We start from the raw sequence: 27,441 nt of genomic DNA, 5'->3' as shown, positions 1-27,441 counted from the left end.
GTAAGTAAGCATTTCACTAAGGCCTACTACACCTGTTTTATTCGGCGCACGTGGTGAACTTAATTTACAAGGTTTTTGCTGCACTTCAACTTCTCTTCAAAACACGTTAAATGTAATTCTACAGTTCAAAGGAAAAAACGACATCTCAACTGCGATAATCACCAAGAGTCAGGCTCACAGCACTGTGAGCTAAACATCAAGTAACATTTTTTTACGTGTTTTAGTCCATTTGATTAGCAGATGGTGCTGTTTGACTGCTGTAAAGAACACTCTCGTGGAAAAGTGTTCTATCAAGCCCAACTACGTTAACGACAGTGGAGGCTGCTGAGGGGAGAACAGCTCATAATGGCATCAAACAAATGGAATCCATTCCACTCCAGCCATTAACACGAGCCTATCCTCACCAATTAAGGTGCCACCAACCTCCTGTGGTCAACGATATTAATTGGAATTAGAACCAGACATAATCATGGCCACCTGGAGATGGGTGTGTGCCCTAGTAGGTCTGGACAGCTGTGATGTAGTTGTTGTTGTATTGTTTTTAAAACATCAAATAAAATCATACCAATTTTTGTTTTTTAATAATCACGGCCACCTGGTGAGGTAGGGCTACATTTGTCAGGTTATGTAATGGTAACAGCTAACATGTAACCTTTGATTACGTGCAACTATGTCAACAAGTTTAAGCATCAGCCAAATAAAATCAAACTAAAACATAAGGCTCTATTCAATCTGTAAAGCTGAAGCGTAACAGCTTCCGTGACAGAAATGTAAAGGTAATTTCCGACTGAGCCGACATATGAAACGTGAATGCAGTCTCCGCTAAATCACGCTGCAAAGCTGAACTTCCGCAACGCGGATTGAATAGAGCCCTTAAACCTTTTCTAATAGTCGCAAGTATGGCCCCACCATTTTCAGTCCAACCTATCAAGTTTTTTTCTAAAAACATTTATACAGAATCACCTTCAGGTTTTAAAATATACATTTTTCCTTCCCGTATTTACAGAATGTCCCCAAAACCCTCATCCATACCCCACCCACCCACCCACCCACCCAACAATGATATACAAATATAAAATAAAAATGGAGGATAAACATAAATCTAGTGAAACATTTTGATCCTTGGAGCCACTGGTGGTTATTGTGCTTTGGCTGTGTGGAGGAGAAATGCCCCATTGTAGTGTCTTTCTCAGACTCTCTGGGATGTCATGATACAGGGATTCCCTCTCTGTCATTCCCAGGTAAGTCATCTGCCAACAGTGATGTTTCTGGCCCAAAAAGAGACTGCAAGTATCCAACGTGTCCTTTTAAACTGAGGGGGAAACATCTATACAAAAACAACGCTCCTCACTGATCAACTGTGGCTCTCTCGTCACAGATTTTTGTTTCAAAAACCCTGTGGACTTCCTCATCTCTCCACTGTCCCTTTAAGCACTGAGACATCTGCCCAGTTCTCCTGTCCTTCAAATGCCACTACTGAATTTCCTCATAAACCAAGGCAGCCCTCTGATTTGGAAAGAAAAGTTCCTCACTAACAGAAACCACTAGGAGTCACAGAACAAAGACTGGGATGGCTTTTAACATACTTGAGTCACAAACACATAACAGATAAGGGCCTTTCAATTTCAATTGAGGCGATGGAACTAAATTAACTATTTGTATGAAACGGGAAGAGGAGTTAGCAAGAAGTTGGGAACAACAAACCAAGGAGCTTTAGTCTCAAGTGGCCCTGTGCCTATATTATTGGGGGGGGGGGGGTTAAGCTACACTATATGATACATACAGTAGCTTAGGCACCAGTACCTGACATGGCCAAGTGGTTCAAGATACAGTAAGATGCCTACATTCTGCACAGGGGGTTGATGGGGGACTGAAGGGGTGGGGGTGGAGTAAAGACAACAACACTGGCATCAAGTCCCGAGGGGGTTTTAGTTGGATAGTCCAGTCCAGCGGTGCTGACCGATCGACCCCCAAAAGCTGCACACAGAGTGTCCTGTCCTAACCAGACCAAACCGGTCAGAGGGGAGTTTTCCCGAAAGCTTCATAGCTAACATGACACTTCGTTTCTCTCGATAACCCAGCCCCACAGCAGAGGGAGACTAACAATAATTGTAAATGTTTGACAGTTCTGGGGGAAAAGTGAACAAAGTTTGCCAAATGAAGCTGAAGCACTTTGCTGTTCTACAAGAGGCGTGGGTCTGGGTCGTCCAGAGAAAATAAAGCCACATTGGCTACAAAGCTTTCAGGAAACTCATTCATCACGGAACCGATCTCAGCCACTCTGGATGTACTTCTTGATGACGACACAGCCGTGTCTGAAGAGAGGGCAGGGGAGCGACTGGAGGAGCGTCCAGTTGTTGGTGGGGGGGTCAAAGATCTCCATGTTGCCCAGGGCAGGACCCTCGCTGCTCACAATGCCCCCCGTTGCGTAGATCTTACCATCCAGGATCACCGCACTGCAGAGAGAAACATTGAAAAACTTACATTTAGTCATTTATCAGACAATCTTAATTTCTCCTGTAAGCCACTGGATAAGAGTAAGTGCCTTGCTCAAGGGCACATCAACCTAGTCGGCTTGGGGATTTCAACGCTCCCATTCCAATACGCCCATTTTTTGAGAATACAAATGTAGCTCAGTATTTGTATTACTGAGGTAGCCTAGTGGTTAGAGCGTTGGGCCAGTAACCGAAAGGTAAGGTAAAAATCTGTCGTTCTGCCCCTGATCGTGGCAGTTAACCCACTGGCCGCCCTGGATGTCGATTATGGCAGCCCCTCGCACCTCTGATTCAGAGGGGTTGGGTTAAATGCGGAAGACACATTTCAGTTAAATACATTGTTGTACAACTGACTAGGTTTTCCCCCATTATTCATTTTACACAGTCTTTATTTATCAAGGGTGTCAATTATGGACCTGACTGTATGTTACAGTGTATATATATAGTACCAGTCAAAAGTTTGGACACACCTACTCATTCAAGGTTTTTTTTTTATTTATTTTTTTTACAATGTTCTACATTGTAGAATAATAGTGAAGATATCAAAACTATGAAATAACACATATGGAATCAAGTAGTAACCAAAATATATTTTATATTCTTCAAAGTAGCCACCCTTTGCCTTGATGACAGCATTGCATTCTCTCAACCAGCGTCATGAGGTAGTCACCTGGAATGCATTTTAATTAACAGGTGTGCCTTGTTAAAAGTTAATTTGTGGAATTTCTTTCCGTCATAATGCGTTTGAGCCAATCAGTTGTGTTGTGACAAGGTAGGGGTTTTATACAGAAGATAGCCATATTATGGCAAGAACAGCTCAAATAAGCAAAGAGAAACGACAGTCCATTATTACTTTAAGACATGGTCAGTCAATCCGGAAAATTTCCAGAACTTTGAACGTTTCTTCAAGTGCAGGCGAAAAAAACAACAAGTGCTATGATGAAACTGGCTCTCATGAGGACGGCCACAGGAAAGGAAAACCCAGTTTTTCCTCTGCTACAGAGGATCAGTTCATCAGAGTTACCAGCCTCAGAAATTGCAGCCCAAATAAATGCTTCACAGAGTTCAAATAACACACATCTCAACATCAACTGTTCAGAGGAGACCGTGTGGTCGAAGAAACCGCTACTAAAGGACACCAATAATAAGAAGAGATTTGCTCTGCCAAGAAACATGATCAATGGACATTAGACCAGTCGAAATCTGTACTTTGGTCTGATGAGTCCAAATTTGAGATTTTTGGTTCAAACCACCGTATCTTTGTGAGACGCAGAGTAGGTGAACGGATGATCTCCGCATGTGTGGTTCCCACCGTGAAGCATGGAGGAGGTGGTGTGGGGGTGCTTTGCTGGTGACACTGTCAGTGATTTATTTAGAATTCAAAGCACACTTAACCAGCATGGCTACCACAGCATTCTGCAGCGATACGCCATCCCATCTGGTTTGCGCTTAGTGGGACTATCATTTGTTTTTCAACAGGACAATGACCCAAAACACATCTCCAGGCTGTGTAAGGGCTATTTGACCAAGGAGAGTGATGGAGTGCTGCATCAGATGACCTGGCCTCCACAATCACCTGACCTCACCCCAATTGAGATGGTTTGAGATGAGTTGGACCACAGAGTGAAGGAAAAGCATCCAACAAGTGCTCAGCATATGTGGGAACTGCTTCAAGACTGTTGGAAAAGCATTACTCATGAAGCTGGTTGAGAGAATGCCAAGAGTGTGCAAAGCAATCATCAAGGCAAAGGGTGGCCACTTTGAAGAATCTCAACTAGAAAATATATTTTGATTTGTTTAAACATCCTTTTGTTTACTACATGATTCCATATTTTTGATGTCTTCACTATTATTCTACAATGTAGAAAATAGTAAAAAAAAAAAAAAAAAATTTGAATGAGTAGATGTGGTATGAACTCAGCAAAAAAAGACATGTCCTCTCACTGTTGACTGCATTTATTTTCAGCAAACTTAACATGTATAAATATTTGTATGAACATAACAAAATTCAACAACTGAGACATAAACTAAATAAGTTCCACAGACATGTGACTAACAGAAATGCAATAATGTGTCCCTGAACAAAGGGGGGGTCAAAATCAAAAGTAACAGTCAGTATCTGGTGTGGCCACCAGCTGCATTAAGTACTGTAGTGAATCTCCTCCTCATGGACTGCACCAGATTTACCAGTTCTTGCTGTGAGATGTTACCCCACTCTTCCACCAAGGCACCTGCAAGTTCCAGGACATTTCTGGGGTCCAACAGGTTCCAGACGTGCTCAATGGGATTGAGATCCGGGCTCGTCGCTGGCCATGGCAGAACACTGACATTCCTGTCTCGCAGGTAATCACGCACAGAACGAGCAGTATGGCTGGTGGCATTGTCATGCTGGAGGGTCAAGTCAGGATGAGCCTGCAAGAATGGTACCACATGAGGGAGGAAGATGTCTTCCCTGTAACGCACAGCGTTGAGATTGCCTGCAATGACAAGCTCAGTCCGATGATGCTGTGACACACCGCCCCAGACCGTGACGGACCCTCCATCTCCAAATCGATCCTGCTCCAGAGTACAGGCCTCGGGTGTAACGTTCATTCCTTCAACGATAAAAGCGAATCCGACCATCACCCCTGGTGAGACAAAGCCGCGACTCGTCAGTGAAGAGCACTTTTTGCCAGTCCTGTCTGGTCCAGCGATGGTGCGGTTGTGCCCATAGGCGACGTTGTTGCCGGTGATGTCTGGTGAGGACCTGCCTTACAACAGGCCTACAAGCCCTCAGTCCAGCCTCACTCAGCCTATTGCGGGCAGTCTGAGCACTGATGGAGGGATTGTGCGTTCCTGGTGTAACTCGGGCAGTTGTTGCCATCCTGTACCTGTCCCGCCGGTGTGATGTTCGGATGTACGGATCCTGTGCAGGTGTTGTTACACGTGGTCTGCCACTGCGAGGATGATCAGCTGTCCGTCCCGTCTCCTTGTAGCGCTGTCTTAGGCGTCTCACTACGGACATTGCAATTTATTGCCCTGGCCACATCTGCAGTCCTCATAACCTCCTTGCAGAATGCCTAAGGCACATTCACGCAGATGAGCAGGGAACCTAGGCATCTTTCTTTTGGTGTTTTTCAGAGTCAGTAGAAAGGCCTCTTTAGTGTCCTTCGTTTTCATAACTGTGACCTTGCCTACCGTCTGCAAATCACCAGTCTCAATGTCAACAGTGAAGAGGCGACTCCGGGATGCTGGCCTTCTAGGCAGAGATGCAAAGAAAAAGCCATATCTCAGACTGGCCAACAAAAATAAAAGATTAAGACGGGCAAAAGAACACAGAAGGCCAGCATCCCGGGCATCACCTCTTCACTGTTGACATTGAGATGGGTGTTTTGCGGGTACTATTTAATGAAGCATCCAGTTGAGGACTTGTGAGGCGTCTGTTTCCCAAACTAGACACTCGTCCTCTTGCTCAGGTGTGCACCGGGGCCTCCCACTCCAGTTAATATTCTGGTTAGAGGCAGTTTGCGCTGTTCTGTGAAGGGAGTAGTACACAGCATTGTACGAGATCTTCAGTTTATTGGCAATTTCTCTCATGGAAAAGCCTTAATTTCTCAGAACAAGAAAAGACTGACGAGTTTCAGAAGAAAGGTCTTTGTTTCTGGCCATTTTGAGGCTGTAATCGAACCCACAAATGCTGATGCTCCAGATACTCAACTAGTCTGAAGAAGGCCAGTTTTATTGCTTCTTTAATCAAATCAACAGTTTTCAGCTGTGCTAACATAATTGCAAAAGGGTTTTCTAATGATCAATTAGCCTTTTAAAATTATAAACTTGGATTAGCTAACACAACGTGCCATTGAAACACAGGAGTGATGGTTGCTGAGAATGGTCCTCTGTACGCCTATGTACATTTGAAGTCGGAAGTTTACATACACTTAGATTGGAGTCATTAAAACTCGTTTTTCAACCACTCCACAAATTTCTTGTTAACAAACTATAGTTTTGGCAAGTCGGTTAGGACATCTACTTTGTGCATGACACAAGTAATTTTCCCGACAGATTGTATCACAATTCCAGTGGGTCAGAAGTTTACATACACCAAGTTGACTGTGCCTTTAAACAACTTGGAAAATTATGTCATGGCTTTAGAAGCTTCTGATAGGCTAATTGACATCATTTGAGTTAATTGGAGCTGTACCTGTGGATGTATTTCAAGGCCTACCTTCAAACCCAGTGCCTCTTTGCTTGACATAATGGGAAAATCAAAAGAAATCAGCCAGAACTCAGACAAAAAATTGTAGACCTCCACAAGTCTGGTTCATCCTTGGGAGCAATTTCCAAATGACTGAAGGTACCATGTTCATCTGTACAAACAATAGTATGCAAGTATAAACACCATGGGACCACTCAGCAGTCATACCACTCAGGAAGGGGACGCGTTCTGTCTCCTAGAGATGAACGTACTTTGGTACGAAAAGTGCAACTCAATCCCAGAACAACAGCAAATGACCTTGTGAAGATGCTGGAGGAAGCAGGTACAAAAGTATCTATATCCACAGTAAAACGAGTCCTATATCGACATAACCTGAAAGGCCGCTCAGCAAGGAAGAAGACACTGCTCCAAAACCGCCATAAAAAAGACAGACTACGGTTTGCAACTGCACATGGGGACAAAGATCATACTTTTGGAGAAATGTCCTCTGGTCTGAAGAAACAAAAATAGAACTGTTAGGTCATAATGACCATCGTTATGTTTGGAGGAAAAAGCAGGGACGCTTGCAAGCCGAAGAACACCATCCCAACCGTGAAGCACGGGGGTGGCAGCATCATGTTGTGGGGGTGCTTTGCTACAGGACGGACTGGTGCACTTCACAAAATAGATGGCATCATGAGAATGGAAATTATGTGGATATATTGAAGCAACATCTCAAGACATCAGTCAGGAAGTTAAAGCTTGGTCTCAAATGTGTCTTCCAAATGGACAATGACCCCAAGCATACTTCCAAAGTTGTAGCAAAATGGCTTAAGGACAACAAAGTCAAGGCATTGGAGTGGCCGTCACAAAGCCCTGACCTCAATCCTATAGAAAATGTGTGGGAAGAACTGAAAAAGCGTGTGCGAGCAAGGAGGCCTACAAACCTGACTCAGTTACACCAGCTCTGTCAGGAGGAATGGGCCAAAATTCACCCAACTTATTGTGGGAAGCTTGTGGAAGGCTACTCGACACGTTTGACTGAAGTTAAACAATTTAAAGGCAATGCTACCAAATACTAATTGAGTGTATATAAACGTCTGACCCACTGGGAATGTGATGAAAGAAATAGAAGCTGAAATAAATCATTCTGACATTTCACATTCTTAAAATAAAGTGGTGATCCTAACTGACCTAAGACAGAGAATTTTTACTTGGATGAAATGTCAGGAATTGTGAAAAACTGAGTTTAAATGTGTTTGGCTAAGGTGTATGTAAACTTCAACTGTAGATATTCCATTAAAAAAATCTGCAGTTTCCAGCTACAATAGTCATTTACAACATTAACAATGTATTTCTGATCAATTGTATGTTATTTTAATGGACAAAAAATGTGCTTTTCTTTCAAAAACAAGGAAATGTATAAGTGACCCCAAACTTTTGAACGGTATTGTGTATATATATATACAGTGGGGAGAACAAGTATTTGATACACTGCCGATTTTGCAGGTTTTCCTACTTACAAAGCATGTAGAGGTCTGTAATTTTTATCATAGGTACACTTCAACTGTGAGAGACGGAATCTAAAACAAAAATCCAGAAAATCACATTGTATGATTTTTAAATAATTAATTTGCATTTTATTGCATGACATAAGTATTTGATCACCTACCAACCAGTAAGAATTCCGGCTCTCACAGACCTGTTAGTTTTTCTTTAAGAAGCCCTCCTGTTCTCCACTCATTACCTGTATTAACTGCACCTGTTTGAACTCGTTACCTGTATAAAAGACACCTGTCCACACACTCAATCAAACAGATTCCAACCTCTCCACAATGGCCAAGACCAGAGAGCTGTGTAAGGACATCAGGGATAAAATTGTAGACCTGCACAAGGCTGGGATGGGCTACGGGACAATAGGCAAGCAGCTTGGTGAGAAGGCAACAACTGTTGGCGCAATTATTAGAAAATGGAAGAAGTTCAAGATGACGGTCAATCACCCTCGGTCTGGGGCTCCATGCAAGATATCACCTCGTGGGGCATCAATGATCATGAGGAAGGTGAGGGATCAGCCCAGAACTACACGGCAGGACCTGGTCAATGACCTGAAGAGAGCTGGGACCACAGTCTCAAAGAAAACCATTAGTAACACACTACGCCGTCATGGATTAAAATCCTGCAGCGCACGCAAGGTCCCCCTGCTCAAGCCAGCGCATGTCCAGGCCCGTCTGAAGTTTGCCAATGACCATCTGGATGATCCAGAGGAGGAATGGGAGAAGGTCATGTGGTCTGATGAGACAAAAATATAACTTTTTGGTCTAAACTCCACTCGCTGTGTTTGGAGGAAGAAGAAGGATGAGTACAACCCCAAGAACCCATCCCAAACGTGAAGCATGGAGGTGGAAACATCATTCTTTGGGGCTGCTTTTCTGCAAAGGGGACAGGACGACTGCACCGTATTGAGGGGAGGATGGATGGGGCCATGTATCGCGAGATCTTGGCCAACAACCTCCTTCCCTCAGTAAGAGCATTGAAGATGGGTCGTGGCTGGGTCTTCCAGCATGACAACGACCCGAAACACACAGCCAGGGCAACTAAGGAGTGGCTCCTTAAGAAGCATCTCAAGGTCCTGGAGTGGCCTAGCCAGTCTCCAGACCTGAACCCAATAGAAAATCTTTGGAGGGAGCTGAAAGTCCATATTGCCCAGCGACAGCCCCGAAACCCGAAGGATCTGGAGAAGGTCTGTATGGAGGAGTGGGCCAAAATCCCTGCTGCAGTGTGTGCAAACCTGGTCAAGAACTACAGGAAACATATGATCTCTGTAATTGCAAACAAAGGTTTCTGTACCAAATATTAAGTTCTGCTTTTCTGATGTATCAAATACTTATGTCATGCAATAAAATGCAAATTAATTACTTAAAAATCATACAATGTGATTTTCTGGATTTTTGTTTTAGATTCCGTCTCTCACAGTTGAAGTGTACCTATGATAAAAATTACAGACCTCTAAATGCTTTGTAAGTAGGAAAACCTGCAAAATCGGCAGTGTATCAAATACTTGTTCTCCCCACTGTATATGAACATCACTGCTGTAACCATCCTGTTCATGGTGTAAATATTAATTAAACATCAGAGAGAGAGGGAGGGAGGGAAGCAAAGAGAGATAGTCTGATCACTGAACTTGTCGCTGTGAGGGGATATTACTTTGTCACATTCTCTCAACATGACAACATCGCTTTCCGAGAGAGATCATAATTAAAATGTGCCTTTGTGGAGGGAGAGAAAAGTTACGAAAAATATCTCTACAAATTTGCTCATTTGATGTGTGGAACAGAAAACAGAGGAGTGTGTGTGTGGGGGGAGAGAGGGAAGATTAACACTTTAGCTATAAACTGATTACAGTTTTGTAATCCCACTGGGGGCTGGAGCAATCTATATTTACATAAGGAAAAAACACAGCTGATTAATACACAAACTCACAGCCCACAAAAACAAACATCACTGAGAGACACACACCATGAGATTATTACATAAAGAGTAAATCCAGTCAGGGGAAAAAAAGCACAGCTGATCCAGATGGAACACAGCGCTGGCTAAAGCCCAATTTGGCTGTTAAAGATAAACAAGGAGAATTCAGCCAAGGACATGGAAGAGTAAAAATGAAGCGCCCAGTTTAGTTTATAACGACTGCTGGCGCATAGAGCCGCATAGAGTGTGTAGTGTCTGTGATCACCTAGCACCAGACTTACTCAGTCAGACGTAGGTAAAAGCTAAATGTCGTGGAACAGCTGCTGGTGGATGCGGGAATAGTTTAGCAATAATAACCTTTGGATCGCTGTCTTCCCAAATGTATTTCTGAGTATCTGTCTAGGGTGTATCCTATGCACTGGGCCCCAAAGTTTGGGACTATACAGGCCTGTGACTTGACTCGGAATCTACAGCATATGACTTCAGACTTGACTCATATTCCTGCTTAATGACTTTGACAAAATGTTCTTTGACAAAAACTTTGACAAAAACTGTCGTGAGTGGTTCGTATGGATTCTTGCCTGCAGAACTGTCGTGAGTGGTTCATATTGGTGCGTATGGGTTCTTACCTGCAGAACTGTCGTGAGTGGTTCATGTTGGGTCCGGCTTTGATGTTTCCTTTGTCTGGGTCATAGATGGTGATGGCCCGGGCATAGGCTCCTCCCAGAATAAAGATGAGACCATTCAGAGTGACCGCTGGGGCATACTTATTATCTGGAGAACAAACACAAAGAGATGCACGTTAGAAACACCGACAGAAGCGAGGTAGAAGATTGAAAAATGGACAAAAGGGGAGTTAGAAGTTACATGTTCTATCTCTACACGTGTCTGTTTTTAAATACTTCTTTTTTTATTTAGCGAATGCAAAGTCCTTTAGCCAAGCGATTGCTTCCGGTCCTGCTGGGTTGATGGTGACTAGGCCTCCGCTGAGTTTTGTAGATTAGACTTCAAGAATGCGGTGCATGGTTTGCTCCACCCCACAGGCACATACTGTAGGGGGCTTGCTTTAATGCCCCATCATTGGAGGTTGGCAAGGCATCGGCTGCATACGTATGCCAGAACAGGGAGCCAGCAAAGCGGGGTGGATTTTAGTATGCCAGTGATGATGCGCATGGTGGTGTTCAGCTGTATGTCGACTCTCTGTGTGTGTGCGTGCGCGCGCAGATGACCTTGACCAGACAGGTGCATATTACTCTGCTGCTGAGAATGAGAGTGCCGAGGTATGAATGGTGGCGGTAGAAACGCCCCATGTTGAGCCAGCTTGTTTGGAGATCAGGTTGTTCCTGGTTTTGACCTTAGCTGCTGTTGTCCTCGGGTGCTCCCAGAAGGTGAGTGACCTGTGCAGGGTCACCCCAAGGTATATGGAGGTGGGTTGGTGCTCTAGCTTGTGGTTGTTCATCTGGGTGTTGAGCTCTCTAGGCCTTTGCGTTATGGAGGTGGAATATACGGGATACAGTTTTTGCTGGGCTTGGTTGGAGTCACCATTTGTTGCAGTATTGTTCCAGTTTTGCTGTTTGCTCCAGGGTGTCGAAGTCTGGAGCTTGCGTTGCCAGGCATATGTCGTCAGAAGTATATGAATTTTCGGAGGGTGTTTTCTGGGAGGCCATTTGTGTAGAGGTTGAACAGAGACCAGCACTGTGCCTTGGGGGAGACTGTTGGTATGTCTCTTCCATGTACTCTTTGCCTCTCTGAGGTGGACTCTGAAACATCTATTGCTCAGTAGTGTGATGATATTGGTTGACTAATGGGGGAGGGACCGTGACTGCTTCAGGAGGAAGCCAGTGCACCAAATGGTATCATAGGCAGCTGTGACGTCAAGAAAGACATTGTTTTGAGGTTTTTCTGGAAGCCATTTTTGATGTAGGTGTTAGAGGAACAATTCCACCCCAAAACTACTGGTATTTGTTTCATTAGTCCATTTTCTTATTAATTTAAAAAATATATATGTTTTGTCCATTGTTGATATAGTCCCAAAATGTTCTACATGTCAGCATTTTGCATCATACAGCCTCCACTCTTTTGGGAAGGCTTTCCACTCGATCAAATCAAACTTTATTTGTCACATGCGCCGAATACAGTGTAGACCTTACCGTGAAATGCTTACTTACAAGCCGTTAACGAACAGTGCAGTTTAAGAAGAGTTAAGAAAATATTTACCAAATAAACTAAGGTAAATAGATAATAAAAAGTAGCACAATAAAATAACAATAACGAGGCTATATACAGGGGGTACCGGTACCGAGTCAGTGTGCGGGGGTACAGGTTAGTTGAGGTAATTTGTACATGTAGGTAGGGTGAAGTGACTATACATAGATAATAAAAAGCCAGTAGCAGCAGTGTAAAAACAAGTTGGGGGGGGGGGGGGGGGGGTCATCAATGTAAATAGTCTGGTGGCCATTTGATTAATTGTTCAGCAGTCTTATGACTTGGGGGTAGAAGCTGTTTGGTCCTAGATTTGGCGCTCCGGTACCGCTTGCCATGCGGTAGCAGAGAAAACAGTCTATGACTTGGGTGACTGGAGTCTCTGACAATTTTATGGGCTTTCCTCTGACACTGCCTATTATATAGGTCCTGGATGTTAGATGTTACATTGCTGCAGGGACTTACTTCCATTCAGCCAAAAGAGCATTAGTGGGGTCGGGCACTGATGTTGGGCGATTAGGCCTAGCTTGCAGTCGGCGGTCTAATTCATCCCAAAGGTGTTCAATGGAGTTATAAGGCCTTTCCCAAACTTTGTATTTTGGAAGTTCTATATCTTGAAAACTTGATTGCTGACATGCAAAAACATTTGGGACTTTATCAACAATGGACTAATGAAACAAATACCAAAAGATAGTTTTTGAAATAAAAAACAGACACATGGAGGTAGAAGTGAAATATCTACAAAGGGAGACAGAACTGAAGAGACACAAAGAGAAAATAAACAGCCAGAAAGAGAAATACACTATAAATATAAATGTATGTGGACACCCCTTGAAATTAGTGGATTTGGCTATTTCACACCCGTTCCTGAGAAGTGTATAAAATTGAGCACACAGCCATGCAATCTCCATAGGGAAACACTGGCAGTAGAATGGCCTTACTGAAGAGCTCAGTGACTTTCAACGTAGCACTGTCATAGGATACCACCTTTCCAACAAGTCAGTTCGTCAAATTTCTGCCCTGCTAGAGCTGACCCGGTCAACTGTAAGTGCTGTTACTGTGAAGTGGAAATGTCTAGGAGCAACAACGGCTCAGCCGCGAAGTGGTAGTGCACACACGCTCACAGAATGAGACCGGCGAGTGCTGAAGCGCATAGCACATAAAAAGTCTGTCCTCGGTTGCAACACTCACTACCGAGTTCCAAACTGCCTCTGGAAGTAAAGTCAGCACAATAACTGTTAGTTGGGAGCTTCATGAAATGGGTTTCCTTGGCCGAGATCACCATGTGCAATGCCAAGCATCTGCTGGAGTGGCGTAAAGCTCGCCGCCATTGGTCTCTGGAGCAGTGGAAACACATTCTCTGGGTTGATGAATCATGCTTCACCATCTGGCAGTGCGACAGATGAATCTGGGTTTGGCGCATGCCAGGAGAACGCTACCTGCCCCAATGCATAGTGCCAACTGTAAAGTTTGGTGGAGGAGGCTGTTTTTCATGGTTCGGGCTAGGCCCCCTTAATTCCAGTGAAGGAAAATCTTAAGGCTACAGTATACAATGACATTCTAGATAATTCTGTGCTTCCAACTTAGTCGCAAAAGTTTGGGAAAGGCCTTATAACTCCATTGAACACCTTTGGGATGAATTAGACCGCCGACTGCAAGCTAGGCCTAATCGCCCAACATCAGTGCCCGACCCCACTAATGCTCTTTTGGCTGAATGGAAGTAAGTCCCTGCAGCAATGTAACATCTAACATCCAGGACCTATATAATAGGCAGTGTCAGAGGAAAGCCCATAAAATTGTCAGAGACTCCAGTCACCCAAGTCATAGACTGTTTTCTCTGCTACCGCATGGCAAGCGGTACCGGCGCGCCAAATCTAGGACCAAACAGCTTCTACCCCCAAGTCATAAGACTGCTGAACAATTAATCAAATGGCCACCAGACTATTTACATTGATGACCCCCCCCCCAATTTGTTTTTACACTGCTGCTACTGGCTTTTTATTATCTATGTATAGTCACTTCACCCTACCTACATGTACAAATTACCTCAACTAACCTGTACCCCCGCACACTGACTCGGTACCGGTACCCCCTGTATATAGCCTCGTTATTGTTATTTTATTGTGCTACTTTTTATTATCTATTTACCTTAGTTTATTTGGTAAATATTTTCTTAACTCTTCTTAAACTGCACTGTTCGTTAACGGCTTGTAAGTAAGCATTTCACGGTAAGGTCTACACTGTATTCGGCGCATGTGACAAATAAAGTTTGATTTGATCGAGTGGAAAGCCTTCCCAAAAGAGTGGAGGCTGTTATAGCAGCAAAGGGGGGACCAATTCCTTATTAATGCCCATGATCTTGGAATGAGACGTTCAACGAGCAGGTGTCCACATGCTTTTGGTCATGTAGTGTAGAATTTTATAAGCCAGCGATAGATAGAAGTTGAAAACACAGATGAGATGAGCCAGAATGAAAACCAGGCAAAACCAAATAGAAGGTACTGTTTCAATTGTATTATCCTCACTGCAGAATCTCCCCGGCTATAATGGCATCATTTTGTTTTCCATGTCACCTTCTGTCTAGCGCTGCATGCAAAATCACACCTACATTCCTCTTATCACTTCCTTGAGTTTGAGGCTCGAGATTAAAAATACTATGGTTTTGGGAAATGGGAATTTTACAGTGAACGGATAACAATTGAAAAGCAGAATTCATGAATCAGCTTGACGTTACTGTTTGTGCTCCAAATGTCTTTATACCTGGTTCCAATATAAAGGACTTAAGTCTCAATAATTTACTATTGGATTACACCCTATGGCAATCCTGTGTGTGTGTGTGTGTGCGTACACAGTGTGTGTGTATATATATATATATATATTTTTCCACCATAATTTGCAAATAAATTGATTAAAAATCCTACAATGTGATTTTCTGGATTTTTTTTCTCTCATTTTGTCTGTCATAGTTGAAGTGTACCTATGATGAAAATTACGGGCCTCTCATCTTTTTAAGTGGGAGAACTTGCACAATTGGTGGCTGACTAAATACTTTTTTGCCCCACTGTATATATATAAATATATACACACACACACACACACACAGTTGAAGTCGGAAGTCTACATACACTCATTAAAACTCGTTTTTCAACCACTCCACAAATTTCTTGTTAACAAACTATAGTTTTGGCAAGTCGGTTAGGACATCTACTTTGTGCATGACACAAGTAATTTTTCCAACAATTGTTTACAGATTATTTCAATTATAATTCACTGTATCACAAGTCGTTTAGGACATCTACTTTGTGCATGACACAAGTAATTTTTCCAACAATTGTTTACAAATTATTTCAATTATAATTCACTGTATCACAATTCCAGTGGGTCAGAAGTTTACATACACTAAGTTGACTGTGCCTTTAAACAACTTGGAAAGATCCAGAAAAGATGTCATGGCTTCAGAAGCTTCTGTTAGGCTAATTGACATAATTTGAGTCAATTGGAGGTGTACCTGTGGATGTATTTCAGGGCCTACCTTCAAACTCAGTGCATCTTTGCTTGACATCATGGGAAAATCAAAAGAAATCAGCCAAGAATTCAGAAAGAAAATTGTAGACCTCCACAAGTCTGGTTCATCCTTGGAAGCAATTTCCAAATGCCTGAAGGTACCACGTTCATCTGTACAAACAATAGTACGCAAGTATAAACACCATGTGACCACGCAGCCGTCATACCGCTCAGGAAGGAGATGTGTTCTGTCTCCTAGAGATGAACGTACTTTGGTGCGAAAAGTGCAAATCATTCGCAGAACAACAGCAAAGGATCTTGTGAAGATGCTGGAGGAAACAGGTACAAAAGTATCTATATCCACAGTAAAATGAGTCCTATATCGACATAACCTGAAAGGCCACTCAGCAAGGAAGAAGCCACTGCTCCAAAACCGCCATAAAAAAGCCAGACTACGGTTTGCAACTGCACATGGGGACCAAGATCATACTTTTTGGAGAAATGTCCTCTGGTCTGATGAAACAAAAATAGAACTGTTAGGCCATAATGACCATCGTTATGTTTGGAGGAGAAAGGGGGAGGCTTGCAAGCCGAAGAACACCATCCCAACCGTGAAGCACGGGGTGGCACCATCATGTTGTGGGGGTGCTTTGCTGCAGGAGGGACTGCTGCACTTCACAAAGTGATGGCATCATGAGGATGGAAAATTATGTGGATATATTGAAGCAACATCTCAAGACATCAGTCAGGAAGTTAAAGCTTGGTCACAAATGGGTCTTCCAAATGAACAATGACCCCAAGCATACTTCCAAAGTTGTGGAAAAATGGCTTAAGGACAACAAAGTCAAGGTATTGGAGTGGCCATCACAAAGCCCTGACCTCAATCCCATATAAAATTTGTGGGAAGAACTGAAAAAGCGTGTTCGAGCAAGGAGGCCTACAAACCTGACTCTGTTACACCAGCTGTCAGGAGGAATGGGCTAAAATTCACCCAACTTATTGTGGGAAGCTTGTGGAAGGCTACCTGAAACATTTGGCCCAAGTTAAACAATTTAAAGGCAATGCTACCAAATACTAATTGAGTGCATGTAAACTTCTGACCCACTGGGAATGTGATGAAAGAAATAGAAGCTGAAATAAATCACTATTATTCTGACATTTCACATTATTAAAATAGGTCAGTTGGGATCACTACTTTAAGATAGGGAATTTTTACTTAAACTCAGTTTAAATGTATTTGGCTAAGGTGTATGTAAACTTTCGACTTCAACTGTATATATATATTTTAACTTAAGGGAAAAAGTCCTGTGCATGGATTGAAAATGTGAGGAATGAGTGAGGATATTGCATATAACGTAATCAGCTTCTGCATGGAGAAAATGGGGGAAAACAATGGGGACAGACTTCTACAGTCTTACTGCTGACACAATCATACAGAAAACACCCTGGGTAAGCTAGGAATTTAATCAAACTCCCATGCAGAAACCTTACACTGTGGATAAAGTTTCAAACAACGTAATTGTTGTGTATTAATGTGCCTAGACCTGTGCAACGACCTCTACCTCGCTTCTGACCCCGCTTTCCTCCTTACCTATATAAGGTACGCACGGACACCCGCTTGTCGAAGACCTATCAATGTACCTTACACTCTCACAGAGCAATCGTCTCCTAAACGATTACAGCTGGCCAATTTATGACATCATGAATAATGCAGACACATCGTAGCGTTTTTGTTTTTCACCTCCATCCACCATGTCCCCACACACACACACACACACACACACACACACACACACACACACACACACACACACACACACACACACACACACACACACACACGCCACATCCCCTTCAGTGCCTATAAAGCAAGATGTGTTTAATTAAAATGCCATTTTGCCAGGCGTGACTGACGACAGCCGTTCAGCCTTCCCGCTCTCCTTCACTCCATCCCCCCCCCTCTCTCTGTGACACTCAGAACCCTAGGCCTGTCACTATCAGTGACACAACGTGGCTGCCATGTCTGCGTGTGTGCAAGTGTGTGTCAGTCACAGAAGGTTTTGTATTAACTGTCTCCGGAGACAGAATGCAAAGCTATTCCCTTGGGACTGCTGTTCCACTGTTCTGCTTTACCAACAGAAACACTTTCCCCTGCCTCAGATGAGCTCCTCTAATGTGTGAATATTAAGCTCATTGAGCACTATATTAAAAGCACTGGCGGTCAGTGCCGTTTAAGATGAGGGAGGACAATATCTATTTACATGAGCATGGCCTTATTTCTATTACAGTATATTGGATGACTGTCATTCATATTTCATTCACACAGCTCAATGTAACAGTGATAGGTTGAGGCTACTACATGATACTTGAATTTTCCCTATACCTCATGAGGTTGCTACAACCTAGCCTATGAATGAAAGTTTACAAAGTAGGTGCACACAGGTCGAAATACAAATTTGAGGTGACAGACAGTGACATTCAATACCGCCTTGCACACTCTTGCCTGCATCTAGTTGATATAGGGTGTAATCATTAGTCCAACAGTTGCAAACTACAGTTTCTATTGGACAAATTCAGGTATGATTATCCCTGTTTTGTTCCGTTTGCTTCCGTTTAAGAAACGTTTTTCAACAGAAACGGCGGAATGTATACACCCCTGATCCCGCGTAAACAGAGTTCACTTTCATAGCAGCCACGTCGTATTCCTTCTCTTCCGGACTTCAATGCACAACACATCAGCTGGTATGTAACCAGGCGAAAAAACCTTTCCAAGCCAAACCGCTACACACAGCCTACATCGTTGTCACCATATTAGATAAAGTAAGGTCATAGTCAGCATTGCTAATATAACTAACGTGTTAGTAGACCCGCTACAATCATGCAGTATCATTTGTGTAGTCAGTAAGCCGTTACACCGGTGGGCCCCGGTGGCAATAAATTAGTAATACCAAAAGCTTACCTAGACTTGGAGGAGTTCCAGTGTTGTGTTGGAAAGTCATAGCCAGCTAGCTAACAGAGCATACCTCTGTTTTAGCAGGGTGTTTCAGTAGGCTAAACTAGCTAGCTGCATTTGCTAGCTAAGTGAAAGTGAAAAAAAGAAAATCTCTCTATTTCTCTCTCTCTTAATTTCTTCTTAATTTTAGAAGAAATTAATTGATGCAAACTGTTCAACTATTGTCTTTCTCTTTTTGAGACAACTACTCACCACATTTTATACACTGCAGTGCTAGCTAGCTGTAGCTTATGCTGTAGCTTAACCATGAACCTCCTAGGTTTTGTATTGAAGTCAATGTACCCAGAGAAGGACGGAAACTAGCTGTCCTCCGGCTACACCATGGTGCTACCCTACAGAGTGCTGTAGAGGCTACTGTAGACCTTCTTTTCAAAATAGTGTGTTTTAATCAGTTATTTGGCGACGTGATTATATTGAGTATAGTTTTATCTAAAACATGATAATTCACTGAGGATGATGGTCCTCCCCTTCCTCCTTTCAGGAGCCTCCACTGATTAAAAGTGCCTTATATACTATACATAATATTCTTATATACGTAGGAAAACCTCAAAGGCAGATATCAGTAGTAGTGAGTCATATAAAGCAGAAAGTGCACCTTTTTTCACTCCCAACTCTTCCTTGTTTCACATCTGACCACAGGAGTCAACAGATGTGTTTTCCACATGTAGGAAGTGAATATCTGTCTAACATGAAACCTGTTGTCTCATATCTGCTCCAACTCTCAACACGTGTTGTTGTTTCCTCTCCTTAGTCCAACAGCAGCCGGAGTAAATGATGGTATCTGATACCAATCTTAGTCACTACCGGAGTGATCTCACACATCACACGAACAAAGCCCGATAAGATTGGACTCTGATTAGACTACAAAGGACTGAGGAGCAGACGTCACAGAATAACTACAGTGCTAGTTAACTGGATAGAGAGGTACAGTCACAGATCAAGTCGTGCAGTCGTTGACAGTGGCTCCACTACAGCACATGTAAACATTTAAACAGACACTCGTCTCTTCTTAGTGATTTAAGCCTATGATTTCATCCTGGCCCTTCAGAATGACTACAGGGGAATGGGACAATGAATCCTCAGTCTACTCAGCCAGGAGACTAGATAAGACCCAATCACAGGAATGATCTCTTAAGGTTAATTGTTCCCATGTTGTTTCCTGTTATTTCCTGTTATTGTTGCCTGACAACTCACCCGGAATTGAATTCAGCTGCTCTGACGATCGCTACATACATTCAGTCTGAATCTGCCATCCTAGAAGTCGTTTGTCTTGACGTCAAAATGAGGGGCGTTGTACAGCAATTGCAGCACAGGAGGTTGGTGGCACCTTACTTGGGGAGGATGGGCTCGTGGTAATGGCTGGAGCGGAATAGGTGGAATGGTAACAAATACATCAAACACGTGGTTTGATAACATTCGCTCCGCTCCAGCCATTATTATGAGCCATCCTCCCCTCAGCAGCCTCCAATGAACTGGAGGAAAGCAAATCCAGACTCATCGCAGAGAGGAAACGATAGTGGGCGTGACGTTCGGCCGGCGCAATGTGGATGGGTAGTCAGGCCACTGTTATTGTGTAACAAGAGGAAAATAGAAGTAGGATGTAACTAAGGTGTTCTTGTCAGGTAGATTGTAATTCACCCGGAAATCATGATTGTTCAGAGGGCATCCAAATCACTTTAAAAGGTCACTCTCTCTCGTGTAATTGTGCACAATAATTGTTTTGGATCAATTCTCTGATGTAGCAATCTAGGGCCAATACTGCCTCTTCTCTCTCCCCCTCGCTCTCCTTCTCCCCATCCCTTTCTCTCGCCCATCTCTCTCCCTCTATCCCTCCCCATCCCTCTCTCCCTCTGCACTTACCCCGCTCTCCCTCTGCCTCCCCATCCCTCTCCCCCTCTGCCTCCCCATCCCTCTCCCCCTCTTTCTCTCTCTCTCCCCAGCTCCCTCTCCACCATCCCCCTCTCTCTCCCCTCTATTCAATTCCATTCAAAAGGCTGAACAGTAAACATTACACTCACAAAAGTTTCAAAGAAATAGAACCATTTCAAATGTCATTATTTCTATGTACAGTGTCGTAGAAATGTGCAAGTAGTTAAAGTACAAAAGGAAAAAATAAATAAACCATAAATATGGGTTGTATTTACAATGGTGTTTGTTCTTCCCTGGTTGCCCTTTTCTTGTGGCAACAGGTCACACATCTTGCTGCTGTTGGCATTTCACCTAATAGATATGGGAGTTTATCAACATTTTATTTGTTTTTCTAATTCTTTGTGGGTCTGTGTAATCTGAGGGAAATATGTGCCTCTAATATGGTCAAACATTTGGCAGGAGGTTAGGAAGTGCAGCTCTGTTTCTACCTCATTTTGTGGGCAGTGGGCACATAGCCTGTCTTCTCTTGAGAGCCAGGTCAGCCTACGGCAACCTCTCTCAATAGCAAGGCTATGCTCACTGAGTCTGTGCATAGTCAAAACTTTCCTTCATTTTGGGTCAGTCACAGTGGTCAGGTATTCTGCCACTTTGTACTCTCCGTTTAGGGCCAAATAGCATTTTAGTTTACTTAGTTTTTTGTTGATTCTTTCCAATGTGTCAAGTAATTACCTTTTTGTTTTCTCATGATTTGGTTTGGTTTAATTTTGTTGCAGTCCTGGGGCTCTGTACAGTCTGTTTGTGAACAGAGCCCCAGGACCACCTTGCTTAGGGAACTCTTCTCTAGGTTAATCTCGCTGTAGGTGGTGGCTTTGTTATGGAAGGTTTGGGAATTGCTTATTTTTAGGTGGTAGTAGAATTTAACATCTCTTTTCTGGATTTTGATCATTAGTGGGTACCGTCCTAATTCTGCTCTGCAGGCATTATTTGGTGTTTTACGTTGTACACGGAGGATGTTTTTTCAGAGTTCTGCATGCAGTATCAATTTGGTGTTTGTCCCATTTTGTGAATTATTGGTTGGTGAGTGGACCCCAGACCTTACAACCATAAAGGGCAATGTGTTCTATAACGGATTCAAGTACATTTAGCCAGATCCTAATTGGGATGTTGAATTTGATGTTCCTTTTGATAGCATAGAAGGCCCTTCTTGCCTTGTCTCTCAGATCGTTCACAGCTTTGTGGAAGTTACCTGTGGTGCTGATGCTTAGACTGAGGTATGTATCTTTTTTGTGTGCTCTAGGGCAACAGTGTCTAGATGGAATTTGTATTTGTGTTCCTGGCAACTGGACCTTCTCTTGAACATCATTATTTTTGTCTTACTGCACCAGGTCATCAGCAAACAGTAGACATTTGATTCTAGTAGGGTGAGGCCGGGTGCTGCAGACTGTTCTAGTGCCCTTGCCAATTAATTGATATCTATGTTGAAGAGGGAGGGGCTCAAGCTGCATCCTTGTCTTACCCCATGGCACTGTGGAAACAAATTGTTGTGTTGTTTTGCCAATTTTAACCGCACACTTGTTTGTGTACATGGATTTTATAATGTTGTATGTTTTTCCTCCCAACACCACTTTCCATCAATTTATATAGCAAACCATCATACCAAATTGAGTCAAAAGCCTTTTTGAAATCAACAAAGCATGAGAAAACTTTTCCTTTGTTTTGGTTTGTTTGCATTTCAATTAGGGTGGGCAGGGTGTATACGTGGTCTGTCGTACGGTAATTTGGTAAAAAGCCATGTTTTTGCTGTTTGTTCTTTGTTATAGAGCTAAAAAGATTGGAGACATGGTTTATCCATACATCTGTATTTTGGATAGATAACTCTTCGTGTTGTTTGTTTAGTGATGTTCCAATTATCCCAGAAGTAGTTAGATTCTTCAATTACATTGAGCTGATTTCTGACATGCTGTTCTTTCTTTTATTTCTGTATTGTTTTAGTGATTAACCATTGTGAAGGCATAGGCTCAGGTTTTCTGGTTTCTAGGTTTCTCAATTTCTTTGTTAGGTTTTTGCATTCTTCATCAAACCATTTGTCATTGTTGTTCATTTTCTTAGGTTGCCTGCTTGAAATGTTTAGATTTGATAGGGAAGCTGAAAGGTCAAATATACTGTTATGGCTCACGCTCACACACACGCTAACACACACACACACACGATTAGTGACTGCCTGAGATAACTTAACAGCTTGGGTATGAATGTGTGGCAGCGTCTGTCAATCTAATAGTGTGTGTGTTCCTGCATGTGTATTTATGTTCCTGCGTGTGTGTGTGTGTGTGTGTGTGTGTGAAAGCAGGAAATAGCCAGTTGATAAGTGTTTGGAAAAGCCATTTGCAGCTCATGCTGGGGAGAGGGGCCCAAACAGATAATAATGAGAATCTGGTTATACCCAGGGTATACAGGCTGCTATCCTCCTCTCTCTTCTTCCTCTTCTCTCTGCCCTGAATCTCTGCTCCTGTCATTAACAGATGCACCCCTCTATCCCCTGTCAGTTACATCATACTCCCCCCCCCCCCCCTTCTCCGATCTATCCCCGTCCCTCTCCCCCTCTCTCTCTCCCTCCCTCGGATGTATTTCTGCTGCATGCCTAGGCCCGGGGGTACTGTAGGATTAGATAAGGTGGTGTGTGTGTGTGTGTGTGTGTGTGTGTGTGTGTGTGTGTGTGTGTGTGTGTGTGTGTAAATGGAAGGGGACGGTGAGGTAGTTTGAACTGTGCTCTCAACCCTCTTTACATTTCTGACATCTCTGCCATTCCCTCACTGTTCAGTTGAGTTATTATAGTTAGAGCAGAAGCTAGAGTACTCCCTTATGGGAAAAACCACACCAATTTCACGTGATCAAACGTGAATTGTTCCAAAATCACATGTTTCCATGTGATCTCGTGTGAAGTTATTGTGATAACGTGTGGCAACATGCAAATCAACATATGATAACATGAAACTACACGTGAAAACATTTGATCACATGAGAAGTGTTCCAAAAACGCACATGTGAAATCATGTGGTTTTTCTTTAAAGGGCTGTTACAGTTACAGTATTGACTCTTACCTATCATGGGTGACTCGATGAAGCTCCAGGAGTTGGTCTGAGGGACGTATGACTGCAGTACCCCCGCCGATCGACCCGCCTCGTTCACCCCTCCGAACACATACACCTTCCCCCCGCACACCGTGGCTGCTGCAGAGTGCACCGGCTTGGGGAGCGGAGACACAGTCTCCCACTGGTTGGTTATGGTGTCGTACCTATGGAGAGGAGAGGGACAAGGACTGGTTAGTGATGGTTCATACCTCATGCCAACACACAGAACAAGAGGGAGAAGGAGAGATAATTAACATGTTGTTATTTCATCTGCAAGGCATTTTTCAATACATTTGAAATGTGTATTTCCAAAACTCTTGAATGTGCCGTCCTTGGCCAGCTCTCCTGCTATCTCTCTCAGAATGACCTTCTTGATCCAAATCAGTCAGGTTTCAAGACTAGTCATTCAACTGAGACTGCTCTTCTCTGTGTCACGGAGGCGCTCCGCACTGCTAAAGCTAACTCTCTCTCCTCTGCTCTCATCCTTCTAGACCTATCGGCTGCCTTTGATACTGTGAACCATCAGATCCTCCTCTCCACCCTCTCCGAGCTGGGCATCTCCGGCGCGGCCCACGCTTGGATTGCGTCCTACCTGACAGGTCGCTCCTACCAGGTGGCGTGGCGAGAATCTGTCTCCGCACCAGGTGCTCTCACCACTGGTGTCCCCCAGGGCTCTGTTCTAGGCCCTCTCCTATTCTCGCTATACACCAAGTCACTTGGCTCTGTCATATCCTCACATGGTCTCTCCTATCATTGCTTTGCAGACGACACACAATTAATCTTCTCCTTTCCCCCCTCTGATAACCAGGTGGTGAATCGCATCTCTGCATGTCTGGCAGACATATCAGTGTGGATGACGGATCACCACCTCAAGCTGAACCTCGGCAAGACGGAGCTGCTCTTCCTCCCGGGGAAGGACTGCCCGTTCCATGATCTCGCCATCACGGTTGACAACTCCATTGTGTCCTCCTCCCAGAGTGCTAAGAACCTTGGCGTGATCCTGGACAACACCCTGTCGTTCTCAACTAACATCAAGGCGGTGACCCGTTCCTGTAGGTTCATGCTCTACAACATTCGCAGAGTACGACCCTGCCTCACGCAGGAAGCGGCGCAGGTCCTAATCCAGGCACTTGTCATCTCCCGTCTGGATTACTGCAACTCGCTGTTGGCTGGGCTCCCTGCCTGTGCCATTAAACCCCTACAACTCATCCAGAACGCCGCAGCCCGTCTGGTGTTCAACTTTCCCAAGTTCTCTCACGTCACCCCGCTCCTCCGCTCTCTCCACTGGCTTCCAGTTGAAGCTCGCATCCGCTACAAGACCATGGTGCTTGCCTACGGAGCTGTGAGGGGAACGGCACCTCCGTACCTTCAGGCTCTGATCAGGCCCTACACCCAAACAAGGGCACTGCGTTCATCCACCTCTGGCCTGCTCGCCTCCCTACCTCTGAGGAAGTACAGTTCCCGCTCAGCCCAGTCAAAACTGTTCGCTGCTCTGGCACCCCAATGGTGGAACAAACTCCCTCACGACGCCAGGTCAGCGGAGTCAATCACCACCTTCCGGAGACACCTGAAACCCCACCTCTTTAAGGAATACCTAGGATAGGATAAAGTAATCCTTCTAACCCCCCCCCCCTTAAAAGAGTTAGATGCACTATTGTAAAGTGGTTGTTCCACTGGATATCATAAGGTGAATGCACCAATTTGTAAGTCGCTCTGGATAAGAGCGTCTGCTAAATGACTTAAATGTAAATGTAATGTATTTAGAAGCTGCAGTATTACATAGCAATATGCTAGCTTGGACAGGCTAGCTTGGACAGGCTAGCTTGGACAGTTTGGACATGACACAGAGTTCCCTGGCAACGACTTCAAGACCAAACCAATACACATCAAGGTGACAAGGGTTGACACCATGACTGTTGGCCCCGTCTGCCGGCACAACATGTCCCTGTTTGTTTGTGTGCGTTTGCATGTGTGTGAATGAAGTAAATTACACATCAATTGGTTGGAGGAGTGAAATGCAATCGTGTCAGATAGCATAAGTGTGAAACCACATCCATCGTGTGTTTAGTGGTTGTCAATACTGTGGCTGTTGGTGAGGAAAGTAGCCAAGGTCACTGGGGGAGCTGTTTACAAGACAGAGACTGAATCAGGCCATAAACAAACATTTACTGCAAAAATAAATGATTTTAAACTGAGGAGTATGTGTCAGATGAAACATGAGTTTGTTTATTTACACATGGCGCGAATCCTCTGATATCATAAACAGAAAAACTGTTGATCTTGGGAGGCAAAATGTATGTATGTATGTACAGTTGAAGTTGGAAGTTTACATACACTTAGGTTGGAGTCATTAACTCACAGTACAGACACATTGGGTCTACTGACATCCATGAGAGAGAAAGGGGGGACGGGGAACTGGGGAGAGTGTGTATGTGTGAGGTGTGTGTGAGGTGTGTGTGTGTGTGTGTGTGTGTGTGTGTGTGTGTGTGTGTGTGTGTGTGTGTGTGTGTGTGTGTGTGTGTGTGTGTGTGTGTGTGTGTGTGTGTGTGTGTGTGTGTGTGTGTGTGTGTGTGTTTAGGGAAAAGGACGTATGGAAGTAGAAGGTTATCAGTGCTATTCAGGTCTCCATCTCGTCTTCATCTCTCATACCCTGGAGGAGGAAGTGTTGGGCTGTTTGGAGGTCAGTGCCAGCAGAGTTACTGTCGCAGAGTGATTACATCACACACTGAGGCTGTGGTTAGGTTTGGGGTTAGGGCTGGAGGTAGGGTTAGTGTTGGGGCTGGAGCTAAGGCTAAGGTCAGGGTAAGTCCAAGGTTAGGGTTACCCACCTCTCTACGGTAAAACCCTATCTAAATTGTTGCTGTTGTTAAGCCTTCTGCAGGTAGTCTGTAGTTTATTCACCATAACAATAGGAGCCCAGACAGCCTTATTTATTCTCAGTTAGGCTATGGTAAATGGGGTTTAATAGAGGTTAGCTTGCCAAGAATGGTGTGTGTCTATGTGTGTGTGTGTGTGTGTGTGTGTGTGTGTGTGTGTGTGTGTGTGTGTGTGTGTGTGTGTGTGTGTGTGTGTTGTAGTAGAGTGCTAAGCTCCAGATTATGACACACACTCTCTCTCCCGGTCTCAGTTACAGCAAAGATGACAAGATAATGTGTGATATGTCCTGGGGAAAAAACAACACTGATCTGTGCCTCGACTCAGACCTTCACTGTTTATTCACACAATGAAGGTCACTGACATAGGAAACACGAGACGGAAAGAGAGATGGGGGAGAGCGAAGGGGATGGAGAGAGTGTAGTGGAGAGAGAGAGGCATCTTTAAGGAACATGTTCTTTCTCTGCATGCATTCCATCTCACCACAATTCTCTCTCCACACCTCCACTCATGTGTTTCTCTCCTGCTGAGGTAAAGTTAGAGCAGCAGTTTGCCACCTGTGATTTTACTATAAAGACACTTGAAGCAGTGTGATGCTGTGCGTGTATGTGCGTTTGATACCGACAGCTTTTTAAAATCACAATGTGCAGTCACCCGGTAATGCTAAATGAGAGTTTGTGTGTGTGTTTCTGTGTTCCACGGGTCAGAGCTTGT

General features: G+C 43.9%; 1 protein-coding gene across 2 annotated transcripts in view; it reads right to left on the bottom strand.

The window, feature by feature from the left end:
- Window positions 1-1,557: 1,557 nt before the first annotated feature.
- Window positions 1,558-27,441, bottom strand: part of LOC139556636 (kelch-like protein 29) — a 325,217-nt gene continuing 299,333 nt past the window's right edge. For both annotated transcript variants that reach the window (XM_071370836.1, XM_071370835.1), the window contains exons 13-15: window positions 23,824-24,017; window positions 10,767-10,911; window positions 1,558-2,456 (exon numbers count right to left, since the gene is read on the bottom strand). In XM_071370836.1, coding sequence (XP_071226937.1) covers window positions 2,273-2,456; window positions 10,767-10,911; window positions 23,824-24,017 — 523 coding nt within the window. In that variant the 3' untranslated portion in view covers window positions 1,558-2,272. The remainder of the gene's footprint in view (window positions 2,457-10,766; window positions 10,912-23,823; window positions 24,018-27,441) is intronic.

The sequence above is a fragment of the Salvelinus alpinus genome, chromosome 27, assembly GCF_045679555.1.
Source record: "Salvelinus alpinus chromosome 27, SLU_Salpinus.1, whole genome shotgun sequence".
Lineage (NCBI taxonomy): Eukaryota > Metazoa > Chordata > Actinopteri > Salmoniformes > Salmonidae > Salvelinus > Salvelinus alpinus.
The sequence above is the reverse complement of the archived record's forward strand: the minus strand, read 5'-3'. Positions and strand labels throughout refer to the sequence as shown.